General features: G+C 47.1%; 1 protein-coding gene across 1 annotated transcript in view; it reads right to left on the reverse strand.

Moving 5' to 3' along the window:
- The window catches only part of LOC119169564 (cell adhesion molecule Dscam1), a 547,574-nt gene that overhangs the window by 35,068 nt on the left and 492,058 nt on the right, over positions 1-20,448 (reverse strand). The window contains exon 20 of the mRNA XM_075876128.1: positions 5,611-5,796. Within this exon, the coding sequence (XP_075732243.1) occupies positions 5,611-5,796 (186 nt within the window). The remainder of the gene's footprint in view (positions 1-5,610; positions 5,797-20,448) is intronic.

Here is a 20,448-nt window from a genome sequence, read left to right on the forward strand (position 1 = left end):
AACCATAAAGAGCTTCGGGATAATGCCATTGCTTACAGACAGAGATGCACAAATATCAAGAAATACGTTCTCGAAAAGGGGCGCTTACTTCCTACTGCTGACCCATCATTGGCGTACTCCTCTCTAATCGCTCTGGTGATACGTGGCTTGACAAAGTACTATCAAAGACAGATGTCAGTGAGATCAATCGCCTCTACGGACTAGCTACTCTCAGCACTGAAATATGTCACAGCACCTGAATACAAGACACCTGATGAAGAGGATAAAGTCGGCAGAGATAATTGCTATGGCAAGAACACCCCACAGCTAAAGAAACTTACACTTTCGAAGAAGCAGTCATTCTGATGAAGACAGGAATTCTGGGTGTCCAGATGCTAGTGAATAGTCGCAAATTGTTAGTTTTGATTGACAATGGTGCCTCTGTTAGTTCAATTAACGAGAACCTAGTAAACGCTTGAGCGATTGTACTTGGGAAAACCATTCGTGTGTGCAGCTATGATGGTTCTTGTCGAGAGTATCCCAGATGAGTGCAAGTATGTCTGGAGTATGAAAACGAGAAGCTCAGAGTTGAAGCGCATGTAGTGCCCGATGTCAATTTCGACTTTCTTACATCAAGACCTAATACGACAAGCATGAAGATTAACATAAATTGGTATGACGAAGTTACCATCGGAAGGGAGAGCGCTAAAGCAAATATCGCCCACATGGCTTACCGTAGGCCGGCTACCAGGGAATATGTACCATTGGCGTTTCCCGAGCTTTTGTGAGTTGGTGCATACCCAGATGCCACGAGAGCCACTAAGGTACCGTTTTTATTCCTAGGCAACACCATTGTAAAGAAAAAACCCATAAAATCTCAGTCATTACAAGAAAGTCTGGTTAAAAAATGAGCTCCGCTCATTGTTAGAGGCGGGAATCATCAGGCCTTCAACCTCATCTCTTTCTTCACCTATTACAATTATTCTGAAAGAAGATGGTTCATGTCGCCAGTGTACAGATTATGAGCTTATTAATAAACAAACCGATCTTTTTTCATACCCAATGCCACAAATTGATGAGATCATTGAAGAAACCGGAGGATGTCAGTGTTTTTCCGCATTGACCTATGCAAAAGTTAAAAAGAGATGCAAAAATATACCGCATTCGTCACCCCTTTCGACGTCTACGAATAAAACAGACTACCCTTTGATGGAAGAACTCTGGATCATGGTTCCAAAAGATGACGAATGACATACTTAGGGACTTCACCACAATATTCTGTAACGTATACGTGTACGACAATATTATATACACGCAAACGTAAGAAGATTACGCGGAGCAGCTATAAAAGGTCTTCGAAGCACTCAGCACCACTAGACTTTAGATCAACATAAAAAAGAGCGAGTTCTTTTGCAGAAAAGTAGTGTTCCTGGGAAGAGTTTTTGAAGGGCGAACCAAAGGCGCTAAAGAGGAGAGCGTCCAGCGCATTAAGAAGCTTACAAAACTTCATGACATACACTCCTTAAGAGTGTTTCTTGGACTCACCAGCAGTTTTCGTGCATTTATAAAGGACTATGATATAAAAACGAAAGGTTTGACCGCATTAATTCAGAAAGGCGTTTCATTCGTCTGGTTCGACGAATGTCAAGAGAGCTACCTGGAACTTGTTCGAGCCATTTCATCTTACCCTGTACTAGCCCTGCTCGACTTTGATCTTCCGTTTGAAGTATATACAGACGCATTTCACTACGCTGCAGGCGCCATCTTGTATCAGCGCTATGAAATTGAGCAATCGGGAAGAGAGCTTAAGGTCACCGACTACTATTCCAGCACGTTCACGACGATGCAGGAGAATTACACGACAACAGAAAAGGAAGCTTTAGCGGTCGTAATGGCTTTTAGATACTTCAGAAGTTACCTAAAAGGCAAACATTTTTACCTGTTTGCTGACAGCCCCGCCGCGGTGGTCTAGTGGCTAAGGTACTCGGCTGCTGACCCGCAGGTTGCGGGTTCGATTCCCAGCTGCGGCGGTTGCATTTCCGATGGAGGCGGAAATGTTGTAGGCCCGTGTACTCAGATTTGGGTGCACGTTAAAGTACCCCAGGTGGTCGAAATTTCCGGAGTCCTCCACTACGGCGTCTCTCATAATCAAATGGTGGTTTTGGGACGTTCAACCCCACAAATCAATCAAATCAATCAACCTGTTTGCTGACAACCAGGCGTTGACCTATTTATTGAAACTTGCACAGCCAAAGGGAAGAATAGCTCGATGTGTCAGTGAGATCCGGCAATTCAGTTTTGACGTATTGCATAGACCAGACCAGAAGCCCCAGGACGCTAATGCCTTGTCCCGTCTTCACGTACCACAAGAAATTCCGGACGGAAGCATCATCTTGCTGAAACTATGGGAGGGCACGCAAGACATAAAACTGCACAATGGGAAGATGTATGTCCCTGAAACAAAAGTGCCTCAAGGGCTGGAGTTATATCACAGCAGTCCCCATTCAGGAGGGAATGACGGATTTTGGAGGACATACCACAAACTTACTCAGAAATTTGCATCGCAAAATAGGAAAGCAGGTGTTGCCCATTATGTGAAGAGGTGCCATGAGTGCCAAATGCCAAGTCAAAATACAAGGCTCGGGGAAATAGAATGGTGTTACCAGAATATTCGACTGCACCATTCGATGTAGTTCACTTTGATTCCGCTGAAGTTACAAAAAAAGAGTGAAGGCGTCTGAAGAACCCAAGCCTTCCTGGTTGCGGTGGATGAGTGCACGCGCTTTGTGACCGAAATGCTGGAAGAAAAGACGCAAATTGCGTGACAGCACTGTTGTAGAGAGAACTTTTCTAACACACCACGGTCATCGTTGCCGACAATGGGCCAGCGTTTAGGAGTCATAAGCTACGCAACAGGGCCCACAAAATCAACATCGTGCTTCGATACCCAGCGTCTTATCATCCAGAGGCTAATTCTCTTTCTGAACGCATGATTATAGACTTAAAATTGTATCAAAAGTTATACCCGGAATTCAAGGGAGGCTTGAAGAGTGCTTTGGAGGCAGCCATACATCATCATAACAGGTGCTACACCACCGGCATCGGGTGCAGCCCGCCATTCGTTGCATTTGGTACTGTTCCTTGGTTGCCAGTGGACGAAGATCTGAGCTTGGTTGGAAGGATCACACTGATGGAACGCCTCAAGACCCAACTACAACAGCACAAACACAGAAGTACGATGAAAATGCATTTTGATCGTCGCCACAGCACGATGATGTCAGAGATCAACCATGGTTCCATGATACTAGTTAAAAAACGACTGGACTCAGAAGCCGCGTTGACCAGTTCATACTTTGTTCTTAAAACGGCCAAGCAGCAAGGACTTCTTAAGACGTTGTATTGTACTGGGCCAAGTGGAAGAACAGAGGAAGCGTCTATCGGAAATGTGGTGCCATATTACCAGCGTGGGGGGAATGACAGCCGGCCGGGAGAGTGTAGCAATCCACATAGCTAGCGCAAGCAAGAAGATATCAGGAGAGGAAGAAGACGAGGCTAGAGAGGAATGGCTCAACAAACTGATGCAGTCGTATTGTCAGCATGAAAACTTTACAAGTGATATAAGCACATTGACACCGATGGCGGTGCAAAGAGCGTCGGCCGTCGATCGTCGATCGACTGACAAGCGGTGATGAGTGTCAGCATTTATGCATGTGCCGTCGAATATTCTAGCGTTATTGCTAGCAGCTACGTAAAAAAAAACAGAATGATCAGTGTAATTCTCGTGTCTTGCGCGCAATCATAAAATGATCTACTACAAAATTGAAGCTTCTCGATCACTGCAGGCGCAGTGTGCGCTGAGCATTCCTTACAGTCTTTGTAGGAGACAACCGAATACAGAAGTGAAATGAGAAACACGCGTGGCAATATTTAAAAATGTTAGTTATTTCACGCAGAATGTCCGAAGAAGCTTTGAAAGCTGTTTATGTGCTTTGGAAATATTTGCAGCAGCATAGCTTTTCTGAAAGACCGGCCCGAAAGACCAACTGCTTTCCGGTTTTGAACATGTCTGCATGAGTGCATCCCCTTCATCATCATCATTATCATCATCATCGTCCACCTGGATACCCCCATGGCAAGCAAAATCCTCTCCCATGTTCCACCGATCAGCCTTGTCCTGCGCTTGCTGCGGCCACATTGTACCACAAGCTTCTTAATCTCATCTGCCCGCACAAGTTTCTCCAAGTCGTACATTTGCCTTCTCTTGGAATTAAATCAGGTATCAATAATAATCACCAAGTGGCTCTGCTGACTACGTTCTACGTGCCAGTCCATGTCTATTTCTTCTTGACTTGAGCTATGATATGCTAAACACCCCAGTGTTTACTTACTTACTCTCGGCGTGTCTTTAGGTTTCACTTATCAGTTTCCTTTCCATTGCTGACTACATCATCCTCAATTTAAGGTGAACCCTGTTTGTAAGCTTCCACGTTACTGCTTCGTAGATAAGTACCGGCAAGACGCAGCTGTTAACTACCTTGCCCTTGAGGGATAGTGGTAGACTACCATTCATGAATTGAGAATGGCTCCCAAATGTGCTCAATTCTATCCTTATTCTTCCAGTTATCTCATGCTCATGGTTTGTATCCGCGGTTACTATCTGTCCTAAGAAGACAGTACTCTTTGAAATTTCCAGTGTGTTGCCACATATCGCAAAGCGCCGTTCTCTGCTGAAGCTGTTGAACAATACTTTAGTTTCGTGTATATTTATCTCTTAATCTTTATACCTACTCTTTAGTTTTCCGGCTTCAGTCCAGTAATCATGAACTATGATTCGCCCTCTGGGTTATTCATAAAAGCAATGTCATCTAATCTCAAGGTACTAAGGTACCCTCAAGCAACTCCTAATCCTAGATTTGCTGAATTTAGGGTGAATGAAATGTCCTGTAAACATGCGGTAAATAGCAATGAAGAGATTGGGTCTGGCTTAGTCTCTTTTTATTAGGATTCGATCACTTTTTTCATTACGGATTATGGTGGCTGCAGACCCACTGTAGATTCCTTTCAGTATGTTTTCATAGACTTCATCGATGATCTGATTTTAGTTATGATGTCCTTATTGCCCGTTTCTCCGCTGACCCACTCTGCTCTCTTTATGTCTTTAAAGATTACACCAATCATTTTTCTTTAAATCACTGGCTGTGTCGCCTTCCAATTTATATTGAACCTACTTTGTGAGCTCCCAGATTTCTGCTTCATAGGTAAGTACCTTAAGATGCAGCTGTTGTACACCTTCCTCTTTGGGGCTAATGGTAAACTACCATAGCGATAACTGAAAAACTGGGATAGTGAATCCTGCATGAGTAAAATGAATACTCTCAGTTTTTTTTTCAGACACAAAATTCTCATCTTTTGCTTTGGTTAACAAACTAAGCGTTGGCCTCATTGCCTGCAGCGTTGTTTTCTGGTTGTCTGAAAAATATTTAAACTGTACAATGGTTTTCCTCCACTTTGAATGAGTTGTATGTGACGTGTTTTTTCAGGACAACACGTATACAGGATTACAATTCATATATAATTTTAATCAATAAATGTGCCATCATTGTTTGTTTGTTTTTAGAGATGATTACTCACCTCCCCCAGACGTTGTAGCACTGACGCTGGAGCTTGGTTCACTGCGTCCCACGTCGTTGAAGGCCACCGCGTAGAAATGATAGCGCGTGCCGCAGTTCAGGTCTTGAAACGTGTGTGACGTAGCCACTCCATCCACTCCCAGTTCGCTCCAGTCACCCGTCTCCGACTTCCAGTACAGCACGAATCCTACATGATGAGCCAGAACAAAAACCAGAATGTGAGTAATTAGAAAAGTGTCACCTCGATTAATATGTGGCGACATAGTCCGTAGGCATCTTGTGAATTTATTACTATCATCTGCGCATGAACGTTTCGGTTCGAACTATTTAAGACAGCTTCATGGCTCAATAACCAGAACTGGAAGCCATTTTTTATTATTGTACACGGAGAATATACATGATGTGCCGATTGGGTGCACATAACACAACATCAAAAAATGTTCGCAGTCTACTCATTCTTTCAACTTCAAGGAATGTCGTTTTGACCAGAGTAGCTTGACGACGGTCACTCTGTTTGTTGAAACATTGATTATACGTTTACTGGTCCACAATTTCTCGTCATTTGAAGTCTCGTTCTTCGCCGGAATTTATGTTTTGTCTGGATTCAAATTTTCTTGTCATTTATGAGTATAATATCTGTTTTTAAGTTTTTAATAGCAGTCATCGTCATATTCTCAAGAATAACTACGACCCGATGAGAGGAAGATCTTGGTTTTCCACCCTATGTATAGACGGCACAGTTTTCTGGAGTGTGCTGAGTATCAGCTCAAATATCATGACTCTCAAAAACCTCCATGGGTAAAGAAAGCACCAGTAAAGTACAAAAAATAGCTACCCAAAGCTACCCAACACCATATGCAGTGGATACTACATTACCATCTGAAGTAATGTTAGACCATTGCTGAATGGCGAAACGTTATTTTCGTAGTTGCTGATTCAAAATAAAGGTCTTTTTTTTGCTGGACTACGTTGGAGAATCGACGGAATAAAAGCAACAAAATTACGAGTACACATGGTCAACTCTGCGCTGAGTTTTCAGCTACCGTCACAGTACAATTCAAAGCTCCGAAAGAATTCTTCACTTTAACAGAGCTACACATTTTTATGCAAGTTGTGTTGGTGGTTTGGACAAAAAATCAAGGAAGTTTGATAGCATGAAAGCTTCCTGCTTGAGAAAAATGTCTTCCGAATGTGTTAGCGCAATGATTGCTAATATTTTATCAAAATGAAAAAAAAAGCTTTACTGCCTATAATTAGAAAGAAGACCCGTAGATATCTCTACGTTTTGTGTGTTTGAATCTTGCTTGCACCAACGGACTCTCATAGTTCTGTCATAGTGCTCACTGGAAAATAGATACTACAGTTTCAATTCTACTCATTGCTTCCACTCAGTCACAACCACTCTCTACAATATAGATTATAAGTCAACAGGCAGGAATATTATTGTTAATTAGGAAGTCAAAACAATATATTTCCAATAATTATCAGCTGCCCAATCATAGGCCAACTATTCTTTCAACATTGTAAATGCCTCAAGAGTAATTTTTCGCACATTATTTTCTGACTAAAAGCGATCCTTCCACCCTTGGGAGCGGGCGCCCTCTTTGTAACGCCTTAGTAACTGTTCCCTTGGATCAATAACTGTGACGTCAGCCGATTGATCTTCCCAGGTTGCGTTCGAGTCTACTCGCTAACTCTAGATGGCGCACATTCCCTGCTCAATCAGGACAACTTTCACAAGTAGTCTGCAGGTTTAGGACCATTTCACATAATGTTAGAGGCTGTGCTGTTTTGAAAGCCGTTCACTTCTTATCATCTACGTGGAGCCACCGCAAACACCGACGAAGGCGCTTCGATTCATGTGTGGCGGAAGGGGTAGTAAGAAATGGCAGGTCTGCGCATCACAGTCCCAGCTAAAGCTCACAGAGTGGCACTTCTAGATCATTTTTGAACTTTCTTGGGTCGATTAATACAAGACATTTGTGGGACAGCCGCTACACCAGATATCATCATATTTTGTTAATATACGATGTTTTGTATATATTGCTCTTGCACGAAGTGTCAAGCTGATGTTACCCTAAATTTCTGTATTGCTGGTTTGTTACTATGATGAGCAATCATATCAACTGTACAGTGTGTCCTCCTGCTATAGTGTCAGTAGAGACTGGTAGTATTGCAAATAAATAAATAAATATACAAATAAATAAATAAATAAATAAATAAATAAATAAATAAATAAATAAATAAATAAAGTTATAAAGTAGGGAAGCATTCCATAGGTCGTTATTCGTTATTCTACGATTAATGAAGTACCCGCTACACGTCGGTAAATATAAGTGCACTTTATTGATGTCATTGCCATTCACAATAAAGAATTATGACTGAGCCCTTAGTATTGAGTTGAAAACAAGAAACGAGCCGCTCGATATGCAATTCGCTTTGCGCGAAACCTGGTTGCGGGTATAAGAGTGCGCACTCGCGACTGCTGCTATGGGAGAAGAATTGAGAGCGGAGAGATAACACCTTCCGGTACGTGCACGCCGTTGGACGCCCGACAAAGAAATCCATTCGCACTTACAAAAACATGGCAGATCCCACGTACAATGGAAATCGATGATATGCGAAGCACGAATGTGAAATGTTGATATGTCACTTAACAATCAGCACAGCGTTACGAGGTGCATATAAATGATGCCACACATGACTTTCGCGTCTTGATTATTATGTTTGGATGTGTCGTTTACCTTAATTATCTATTCACCTCTCGTAATACCAATTTTTTTATATGTGGAGCCAGCGAAACGGCCACGAGCATGCTATGAGCGTGGTATGTTGTCAGGTTTTTAGACGACACGCGTGTCAGGATTATCTTGACTGCACCAGTTATATATTTCGTCATCCATCGACGTCACGTTACACCAAATTTGGTACACGTGGAGCTAGCAAAATAGCTGCGAGCACATCATGAAGGGCCCAATATACTCCAATGTAGCGCTGACGTGCGCGCGCGCTGGGCACAGTGACGCAGCGTTTGCAAAACGTGAGCACTCTATAGTCTGACGCCAGGCCCGACCAGCGTCCATCGTCGCGGCCCGATGGCAACCGGTGCGAAATGCGACATGCTGCATTTCGGCATTTCGCGCCGATACGTAACTCAGAGAGGGGGCGCTGCGAGCGCTCGATGGTGACGGACGCACTCCACATCGCCTCAGTAGATTTTCTGCTATTTCTGCGGACATCTACCTTGGTACCCCTGAAACTTGGATTTATCGTCACCGCTAAGTTCTCCGCTTAGCCTAGACAACACCTTCGTCCAGGTGGGTCCAGTTTTGACAACTTGAGGGACGTCCTTCACTCCCGGCTACAACGCCGCCTCGCTAAGTGCTCTCAGCCCGGCGATGGCGGCCGCTAACGTGGTTACGGGCTATGATCCTACCTCAAGCCAAATGCTGTCCATGGAGATTTCATCCTCCGAAAACACTATGCCATCAGAAGATGAATACCTCGACGACATGGTGAAACTGTGGCAACACAAGCAAGCGAAATCGAAGTCTGCGTGTCAACAACAACGAGACGCCACGGCGGGCCACCATTCCCCAGCCTTGCAAGGAACACCGGCGCGCCATCCCTCCGGCGGTGTGCCTACCTCTGCTCCGTCCTCGCAGCCAGCGAAGCAACGCAAGTGGCGTCCGCGTCAAACTCCTCGCCTCTCTCGCGACGATTACATCGTAGTAGTTAAACCTCGCGTTCCCTGCGAGCTACGCACATTTGTCCCGGCCGATCGCGCGGGCGACGCCATCCGCAGCTACCTCGGCGACCGGACTACCACGCAAATTCAAGTGTGGCCAATCTGGGAACAGAACATCTTGGTCTGTAGCACCACCATTTTGCCTATGGCACAGCGACTCCTCGGGGACTTCCAGCTGCAAGTGGGGGATCAGCAGCTGCCCGTTCGAGGCCACGCCAAGGCACCAGGGGATACATGCAAGGGCGTCATCAATGTAAACCCTGCTGAAAGCCCGGAAAAGATAAAGTCTGAACTGTATTGGCCTCAAGGTACTATCCTTGCGGTCCACAAACTCGGAGATTCCGCGGCGGCGGTGGTGACTTTCGAGGGCACGAAGTTACCCCGCTTCCTCTTCTACCACTGCGTGGCGACGTATATCCGCGCCTACAAGAAAACGGTCCCTGTATGCACCAAGTGCGGTACCATCGGTCATCGACCACCTCAGTGCCCTCACGCCGCTTCAACCCAGTGTGCCAAATGTGGAACCCCCGCACCTGCAGGTCTCAATGCCCACGACTGCCACCCCAAGTGCCTCCTCTGCCACGGCGCCCATGAGACTGGAACCAGTGGCTGCACGGCAAAATACCGAAAATATAGGAAACGCAAGCAGCCCTCAACATCTCCTCGAGGGACCACCTCATGTTCGTCACAGCCAGACAGCAGCACAAACCTGCATCATTCGACTCCACCACTCCACGCCGGCTCTCAAGCATTCCCACCGCTCGAAGCACCAGCGGCGGTACCTCAGGTGAGCAGTTGGGCAGGGAAAGCTGCTTCTAAGCCTCTCTCACCCCCTTCTGTCGATCCTCCTTCTCCCGAACTTGCGGCCCTTCGTCAGCAAGTTGCGGCACTTCAAAAGCAAAATTCTCTTTTAACTAAACAACTCGAACTCTTAAATAAGCGACTTCAACCCCAACAACAGTGTACTGCAAGGCCATCCGGTATTGCCTCCTCTGTCCAGGCGGCTACGCCAGCTACGTCCAAGCTTAGTCCTCGCGCTAAGTCCACTCCCATTAAACCGCCGGTTCAAGCAGCCATGTGTACTCCAGCACTCGGAACCGGTGCCACATTTACTCCAGAAGCTCTTGAGGCTCCTGGGGCACCTCAGGTTCTCTTGCCCGCTAACCAAACTCTTCCTAGCGAAGAGCACACCCCGCGCGTAGAGGAACGCCTCACGCGCGTCGAAGCTTCAATTAATTACCTCCTCACCAGCTTCTCGGTCCAACGCATAGTAGTAGAGGTTACCCAGGCTATTCAAGCCTGGGCAATCACCCAGTGTCAACCCAAGGCATCGCGTTCCCGCTCCTGCTCGGTGAGCAGTGAGGGTACAGCTCCACGGCGTCGTCGTAAGGTGGCTACCACCACCCCGCCGTCGGACAATCCGGCCTCCGTGCCCCTCCCTGCCTCTAAGGATTCCGAGCGGGACATGAAGGACCAAATATAAAACCTAGGAAAGTCACGATGGCTACCAATCGTACGTCCCGTTCAAACATTGCGTCTAAATTCGAGATCATACAGTGGAACCCTGGAGGCTTCGGGAACAGGCGAAAGCGTTCACATCTTTCCCTTTTCCTCAGCTCACTTGGCTCTCAGCCGGCCGTCTTGGCGCTCCAAGAATCTGGCCCTGCTCCATCCCTTTCTGGATACTGCTCCTATGTAGGCGGCACCACCACATGCCTCCTCGTGCATAAAGCTTACACGGCGATACGGATCGACCTCGATCTGGATCTTCCTTACGACTACTGCATGATATCAGTGCTGTCTCAGCGGAGGGGCCAACCATCAATACATATCTTAAACGTGTACTGTCTGTCCCCCTCGCCTTTCGAGGGCTTCGTTTGCGCATCTCTTCCACCGGGCACTGCGTATAGCGGCCCGACAACCACTGGTGATTGTCGGGGACTTTAATGCCCCCAGCCCTCACTGGGGTTACCACTACGAGAAGGCCCGGGGCAGAGAGCTCAAGGAGCTCATTTCCTTGCTGAGCCTGACGCTTCTTACCGATCCGGCACAACCCACACGTTCCGGCAACTCGGTCACGCGAGACACATGCCCCGACCTCTCCCTCACCCGTCACATCCGCGATGCTACATGGGAAAATTTAGGCGAAAACCTAGGCAGCGATCACTTTTTACTCCGCATTTCGTTCACACCGCGGCAGAAAATGCGCCAACACTGGGGCCAAGCCCGTCTCACTGATTGGACTCAGTTCAAAATGCAACCATTCCCCGCCGGCCTCTCCTCGACCGAATATGCAGCGTGGGCATCATACGCTCTTCATATGAAACAAGCGAACACTCGCACCCTTGCAACCTCTAATTTGACTCTTGCAATCGATCCACACCTCCTACATCTTTGGCACGCTCGCCGCGGGCTCATAAGGCGCTGGAAACGCAACAAACTTAATCGGAAACTTCGCGCTCGCATTGAGGCGCTCACTGCAGAGGCGGCCGCATACTCCGCACAACTTTCCGATGCTAACTGGGCAGACACCTGTTCGAAGGCTGCAAACCAGATGAGCTCTAAGAGTGCGTGGCGACTCTTTAGAAGCCTTCTCGATCCCTCCACCACCAGGGGAGAAACTCAACGCCAGCTCCACCGTGTTCTGCATGCATTTCAGGGCACTACGGATGAACTCGCACGAGAACTTTGTGACCGCTACGTCTGCCGCACAATTGATCCCGCAGGCCCAGCATATACGTATTCCGGCGCCCCTAACACCGACCTCGACGCCCCACACACGCTTTCTGATTTACGATTTGCACTCACGAAAATGCGACGGGGCACGGCCCCTGGACGCGACGGAATCACAGTATCGCTCCTGGCAAATCTTCCCGACCAAGCACACCTCTCGCTACTCCAGCTTATAAATTCGATATGGGACGGTTCTCCGCTTCCAACGGAATGGACCACATCGGTCGTGACATTCATTCCCTAATCGGCAAAGTCCGTTAGTATTGAGGCACTGAGACCTATCTCACTTACGTCTTGCGCAGGCAAACTCATGGAAACCATGATTCGCGAACGCCTTTCCGCCTACTTGGAGGCCAGGAGCACCTTTGCCGACACGATGTTTGGCTTTCGCCCGCATCTGTCGGCGCAGGACGTCCTGCTCCAGCTTCAACACGATATCATAGAGCCGACTACTATGCGCCATAACGATAAAGCCGTGCTCGCTCTCGATCTCCGCGGGGCGTTCGACAACGTCAAACACAGCACTATACTCACTAACCTGTCCACCACAAACTGCGGGCAGAAGACTTTCAACTACATTCGCGCCTTTCTATCACACCGCACCGCCTTCATTCGCCTTAATTCTACCGAACACGGCCCGTACTTATTAGGCACGCGGGGTACACCTCAAGGGGCAGTCCTGTCTCCTCTGCTTTCTAACCTGGCGATGATGAACCTCCCCTCTCTTCTAAGCGAGGTCGAGGGAATACAACACGCACTATATGCGGACGATATCACAATCTGGACCAACACCGGCTCCTTAGCGCAAATCGAAGAACGCCTGCAAAAGGCTGCCCTTCTGGTGGACACCTACGCAGGTTCATGCGGCCTGGAGTGCTCTCCAGCTAAATCGGCTCTTCTTTCAGTCTCTCCGCTACCGCCGCCTCAAATTTTTCTTCCGTCCGGGCCCGTCCCGTCAGTGCAAAATATTCGGGTTCCTGGCCTTCACCTCACATCGTCCTTGTATCCAAAGGGCACAATAGCAGGCCTCAGACGCACCAGCGAACAGGTGAGCCGCATGATACGGCGAGTTTCTACCAAGCGCGGCGGCCTCCGCGGGTCTCAGTCCCTCCGATTGGCCTACGCGTTTGTGACCAGTCGCGTCCTCTACGCCTTGCCTTACCTTCGCCTGCGTCGTCGACACGAGCACAAGCTGGACGTCCTTCTTCGTTCAGTATACAAACGCGCTCTGGACCTACCTATTGCAACTTCCAACAGCCGATTCACGGCTCTGGGGGTACACAACACCTTTGCAGAGATGCGCGCAGCTCATCGCGTTAACCAAATCAATCGACTGTCACAGACGCCTTCAGGGCGCCGTCTTCTACACAGACTTGGCCTTAACCCGATATCTGACCAAGACCCTCTGCAGCCGGTACCAGAGCTCTGGCGTCAAAAGCTATGGGTGGAACCTCTACCCCGTAATATGAACCCTGACCTCCATCCTGGCCGTAGACTAGCACGCGCCGCGGCCCTTCATACGCGACACTCCGATCGTCCTGGTGTTTTCTACGTGGACGTATCGGGTCCCTCCCCCTCGGGTCACTTCACGGCTGCCGTGATTACAGAGGGCAAACACGTAGATGGCCTCTCCTTTCGAGCAGACACAGTAACGCACGCTGAAGAGGTTGCCATAGCTTTGGCCGCCTCTCACCCTGCCTCACGCACCATCCTGACGGACTCGCGCTCGGCCTGTTCTCAGTACCTTCAGGGTTCCATTGCTCCGCTGGCGGCTAGCCTACTACAGGCAGCCTCTTGGCGCTTTAACCCTCATCCCATTCGTATAGTGTGGACCCCAGGCCACTCGGGCCTGCCCGGCAACGAGGCGGCAAATGCCGCTGCCCGCGCTTCTCCTGTCCGGGCCGTTGCCCCTCCATGACCCTAGACGGAATCTGGCAATACCAACCTGACGCCCTTTCGCGAAATTTTGGCTTATTACCGGGCTTCGCGCCGCCTCTACCCGGACCCCGCACGCGGTTTGGAGAAAGCGGACGAACGACTGCTACGCCGCCTGCAGACGAACACCTTTATCAGTCCGGCGGTCGCCAGGCACTTTTTGCCGGAAATCAATGGCACCTGCTCGACCTGTCATGTGCTCGCCGACACATATCACGTCGTAGCATCGTGCCCAGTTAATCCCGTCCCTTTCTCATCCCCTTTTCCTATCCCAACTAGAGAGGCTTGGGAGGAGCACCTGCTCGACTGCTCTACCTTGGCTGCACAACGCTCCTTAGTGGAGCGCGCACGGGCAGCTTCCAGCTCCACTGGCGTACCGGAATAGGGTCTTGCCACTCTAGCACGCCGATGGGCCACGTCGGCACTCTCTAGTAAACTTTTTCTGAAATAAATGTTTTTTACCACCACCGTAACTCAGACAACACTGCCTCTCCATTTTTCGTGAAGGAGGGACGCTGGATGCGCTGAAACGCGCATGCGTCAAAGCAACGCAGTGGGGCGCGCACCGGCAAGTATATGACAGGACCGTTGCCTGGCGTGGGAACGCCGGCTTGACGCGACGAAATGAACGCCGGCGAGCACACGCACCGCGTCACGTCGAAATGTATTGGTGCCTCGACTATATGGCATGTAGTCATGTTCTCACATGACACGCATCTCATGATTATCATGCACCTTGGTGATCCAATGGCATGACGGAATACCAAATTTGGCATATGTGAAGCCAGTGAAACGGCCGCTAGCGCAGTATCAGTATGGCGTATATAGTCATGGTGTTACATGCCACGCATCTCATGTTTATCATCTTTGCACCAGTATCATACCTTCGCCATCCATTCACGTACTGTAATACCATATTTGGTAATGTGACGCAAGCGAAACGGCCGCAAGCGCATCATAAGTGTGGCGCGTAGTCGTGATGTTACGTGACACGCATGTCATGATTTTCATGTTAGGCTCCGTCACTTGTGTTCCCCATGCAGTCATGTCATGCCATACCAGTTTTGAAACATGTAATGGGAACGAAACCACCGCAAGAGCAGCAAGACCGTGAAATTTAAATCATGACACTCATGACATACACATCATTATTTTTATGTTATGACTAGTCAGTTATGCTCGTAATACAGTCATGCTATGACATACCAAGTTTGGTATCGGTACCATTATTGAAATTACCAGGAGAGCTAAATGTCGTAGGCGGATAGATAGATAGATAGATAGATAGATAGATAGATAGATAGATAGATAGATAGATAGATAGATAGATAGATAGCTACGCTTACTGTCACCGAAGGTCGCCAAGAAACGCTTCGCATTTAAAAATGCAGTTGATTCACTAAATATTGATGGACGCTTCGTTAATTCCAAAGCAGTTTTGTGCGAAACGCGTCTTATCAAGATTAGCTACGGGCAGTCCAGAAGGTTCACGATGACGCACAAGGCTCGGCCTGACGATACCGACGTGGACGAGGCCCGCCTCGATCTGGAAAGACCGGGCTATAGTACACTAATACAGTTTAATGAATGAATGAATGGCAAAAGCCTGTGCCTATATAGACGGGTTTGGTCAGAAGTGAACGCGACGCACGTGTCTATCCTCTTGCATGCGTGAATGGATTGTGACCGGGGCTTCAGGGGAGACTAGTGCTCTTTGTTTAAATAAATGCGTGCTTGACACTTTGCATTTGATGTCGTTAGCATTCAGGATACTAACCCTTTGAAAGGCTACGTACGCAATTGAGTTCACCACTCCTTTTGTCATTTGCATCAAGGAGAGGCTAAGAATGAGCGAGATATATGAAGTTTCGGATGAATTGAACCTTGTGAATGATAAAGTTGTGCTAATTCAACTTCATTCTGCAGTGTACCGTTGCATATGATCTCTTTTACGAAATCACTGCCACGTTCGACGAGCCGTGCGACATGCAACTTCCTGGAAGCAACGTGAAACGCAGACTTTTTCTTCGCCCAAAATGAACATAACGAACAATGAATTTTCATTTTATTCAGAGCCTGAGGTTTTATTCTATTCATGTTTAAAGCAAATATCAAGGACTTCGGGGTATAGTAATATTATATTACAACTCAGTTATGATGAGTTAATATAACACAAAAATCCAACAGTCCTCTCATTATTTTTGTTCAGTAAAATATTGAGTGCCTTGAAGTAACGCTGTAGTGATTTCGCACATTTACACACCGTCTTTTATAGGTGGCGTTTGACATTGGAGTATATTGGGCATTTCATGATGCGCTCGCGGCCGTCTTGCTAGCTCCACACACACCAAGTTTGGTGATACTTGACGTGATGGGATGACACACAGATTCACCATAATTCGTTCTCTTTTCGATGTCGAGGGGGAATTAATATTCTGCAAGCGTAACCAGCGTAGCATAGAGTTTTCTACCTCGTTTACGATTCAGGAAAAGGAAAAGGCCAATGGAGTACGAGGGGAGGTGCGGTGGCGTGGTTACTGCGATGTACCAAGTCGTGCGGTGCCGCGTCTATCTCTTGTCTATCACATTATTCGACCGAATGTTTCCAGTGAAATTAAAACAATGATAGAGAAGGCGAAAATTGATGGTCACCTGCCCGGGATAACCTTGTGATCTTGTTTAGTATTCTTACGAAAAGTAGCTCTGGCGCCCTCTAATTACTTGAAAGTAAGACAGCATATGTTTCGCAACAGACGAAGCCTGCTAGTGCTGCTAGCGTCTTTTTATAAGCAAGCGAGAATATGTGCTAACCATATAAGAATTATATGACATGAATACATACCAGAGACGTTGTTTGTAAAATGGCGTTGAATGATTGAGAAGCCCTGAGCCTATACAAAGCTTCGTTCACGTATATTCAAAGGATGAGTGGTTAGCTATTTTCTAAATAGGTTTCAGTGCAAGAACATCGTGTGATATAACTCTCTGGCGTAAGTCAAATCTGTTGTCGACTTTGGCAGAAGAATTAAAAATACTAATTTTTGAATACTCGCAAGCTCAGCAGGACAACGCTTTATAACTCAGTAACGGAAAGCTGGACAAGTCGAAAATAAAAAAATTGTCATAATGAAATTGTTTCCCAAAGTTATTTGCTATCTATCCCGCCTGTAGTCCCTATACAGAGAGCTGTATTATTATTTTTCTTGGAGGCTTGGCAAGCTCATTAAATAAACACACAAGAGCACAAACACTTTTTCAACCCTGGGAATAGATTTCTCGCAGCGGATTTCACTCGTGAACTGCTTCCTACTTGAGCGCATCCACTTTTCCAACAACGTTAGCTGAATATTTTATGAATCAGCAGAAATAGCGAAGAAACCTACAGGCAAGTATATGGTGTGCAAGCCCGCCTTACCAAATCGTATAAGCGTCCCGCTTCATTGACGATACGTGAACCTGGCTTGAGTGGCGCGCCCTAACAGCGGACCTGCCTTTCCTGTAAAAATGAACTCGGCGCGCGCAAGCGCATGCCAATAGATAGTCGGGCTAGCGTGCGGGAACCGCATCTTTCATACATGGCTTTTCTACCTTGGCGCGCAGCCTATAATATTCGAGCTATATATGCATACAGTAACCGGTGCGCCTTATGGTTCCCGAGAACGTACAGCTTCGTAGACGGATGGCTCAAGGGAAACATCAACGCCAAAGCTGGGCGTGGGCGTCTGCGTTTTTACGTGCGCCTTGCATTTGCTGGTCCATTTCCCACTTCTCATCGCGGACTGCGGCAGCGCCGTGCAGCTGTGCATTAGCATGAATAATGCACATAGGAAACCATGAACAGTGCAGTAGGCACATATAGGCCCTAGATGGCACAGCCATTTTTTTTATTCGCCGAACACTGGCCCTCTAAAGCACCAGTGCTTATCCATGTATAATGAATGATCTGGGCCGCTGTCCGCTCAGTCTGTGTAAGCGAGTGTTTGCACAGTTTGCCTCTACGCAAACGGCAATAGAGCATTCAAGTGAAAGTGTTGCGGATGTGCCTCGACTTCATTTTAGTGAGCGTAAGCATAGATGAACAATGGTGTAGGGTGCGTTAAATGAGCTGGTTGGTGCCGAAATCCTGGTAAAAGGCGACATACATACAGTGTTTGTGGAGCATGGATCACTCCCCTGACGTTCTTGGTAGGCGGGGTAAATGTTTCTGTGAGGTGATTTATGTGTTGGATATGTATGCGATATAAGAGGTGTATAGTATAGATTGCAATCGCTCTGCCATGTGCACTAAAATGAATTTTTTATTTCTTCTATTCATAGAGCAGATGCACGACGTTTCATTGCTGTTTTTGTTTAGCCTTCAGGCTTCACTAATAAAACGAATAGACCAATGACGTTTACTGGTCGTCTCTCGGTATGAGCATTGGAGTTATTGCACAACTGCACGTTCTTCTCGGCGTCGATGTTGACCTGCGTGTTCAAGGGAATGCCAGAATAGCATTAATTCAAGAAAGTTCAGGACATGCGAAAGAAACGATGTCCTGAAATATTGTGAAAAATGCGAATTGTTTTGTACGATATAGACTTAGCACCAACAAGAAGTCTACAAAGGACTTGGATGCACCGAATGGGAGTCAGGGATGTTTGTGTATTCTTTTCGACATCACGTTGGCGGTGATTGATTGATGTGTGAGGTTTAACGTCCCAAAACCACCATATGATTACAAGAGACGCCGTAGTGGAGGGCTCCGGAAATTTTTACCACCTGAGTTTCTTTAACGTGTACCCAAATCTGAGCACTTGGGCCTACAACATGTCCGACTCCATCGAAAATGCAGCCGCCGAAGCCGAGATTCGATCCCGCGACCTGCGGGTCAGCAGCCGAGTACCTTGACCACTAGACCACCGCGGCGTGGCTCGTTGGCGGTGTGAAATTTGTTATTATTGTTTATGGACTTGCGCGACAACGTCGAACAGCAAATTCTAACTGAATAAAAATGGCGCATGTTTGCACGAAGTGGAAAATGATTAGCATAATAGAACAGAGAGGATGGTCAGCCAGGAAGCGGCTAGCTTTTAGGAAGCACTTCTACTTCCTGTCTAGCATGATTGCGTTCTCGAGGACTCGAGACAAAGCTTCCCGAACCATGTTTCAGTCTGGCGACATTCCCATCTCGCGTGAAGTTTGCAAGTGCGACGTACACTTTCGCAAAGTGAAGTTTGCCAACTTTCATGACGTAGCGAAGTAATAATTTAAAGGCATTTATGTCATCCTCGGCTGTACAATCCAGTTTAATCAACCAATATACACCTCGAGAGGATGTCGAGTTGGGCCATTTGATTGACGTTCTTTTTGAAACTTCTTATTAAACGCACCAAAAATTTGACAATGTGTCCTTTCTACTTCAGCCTGTTTAAGTTTCGGTGCGCTTTTGGTGAATTTTCGAATTGTTATACACTTCCTACAGCCGCTGAGTTGATGAGAAGCGACACAGTTTTCCACATGAGTTGATGAACACCTTGATCACTCATCGACGCTGGAATGTACTAACAGAAAAAATGGTTCAAATGGTTTGTGGTTCCCAAGGATTTGATACTGTTGATGGCAGGTGGCGACAAATATTTATTAGGGACAATCTATCGTAGGCAAACGAACAAGTATTGCCATCGTATATCGAAGTGCGCTGCGGTAGAAAATTACCATGTCTACCCTAATAGAAACTTAAAGCGCACGAATGCACTCTCTTATAGGTACAGGACTTTTATGTCAAAATTATTGCGCGTGTGATGTCCCTGGTCACTCCGCCATGGGCAGGACGTCATAGCTTCTTGTCGCACCTATTTCATTTTTATCAATGAAAGAGGTGGAATCGGTTAAGATCTCCTTTTTATGCTAGACAAAATCTAATGAATATGGTCGACAGTCAATCTAAGGAACGTATAAGGTTGCCCACATGGATACTTCAACTGCGGTTATCACCTCAATGAAAAAAACACGTGGCTGATCTCCCTGGGTAGGAATCAGTATCACACGCAAGTGAAACTTGTCTTTACAAAGGTAATTGAGCGTTTGTTACAGATTGTTTCAGAAACAGTAACAAATTGCAAAGTCATGTTAGTAATGGCAAGCAGCTCAAGAACTTCCAGCGCAATGCTCAAAGAGAAAGCACTCACAGAACAAGAGCGGACTAACAACTGTCACAATTCTTCCTGCGTCGTGTGTCAGCAGTGCGCTCTTTTCGAAAACGCGGCCGTGGCAGCGTGCGATGTGACCTTCGTACTTTCCCGAATTATGTGTCTGATAAACGCGCGCGCAGAAGAGACGATGTTTCGTGGTACTATAGGGGCAGCGACCTTGAGAGCACGTCAAACACGAGGTCGTCGTGCCATCTCTTCGCTGATAACTAAAACGCACTGAAGTTTCGA

This window comes from Rhipicephalus microplus, chromosome 2, assembly GCF_043290135.1.
Source record: "Rhipicephalus microplus isolate Deutch F79 chromosome 2, USDA_Rmic, whole genome shotgun sequence".
Lineage (NCBI taxonomy): Eukaryota > Metazoa > Arthropoda > Arachnida > Ixodida > Ixodidae > Rhipicephalus > Rhipicephalus microplus.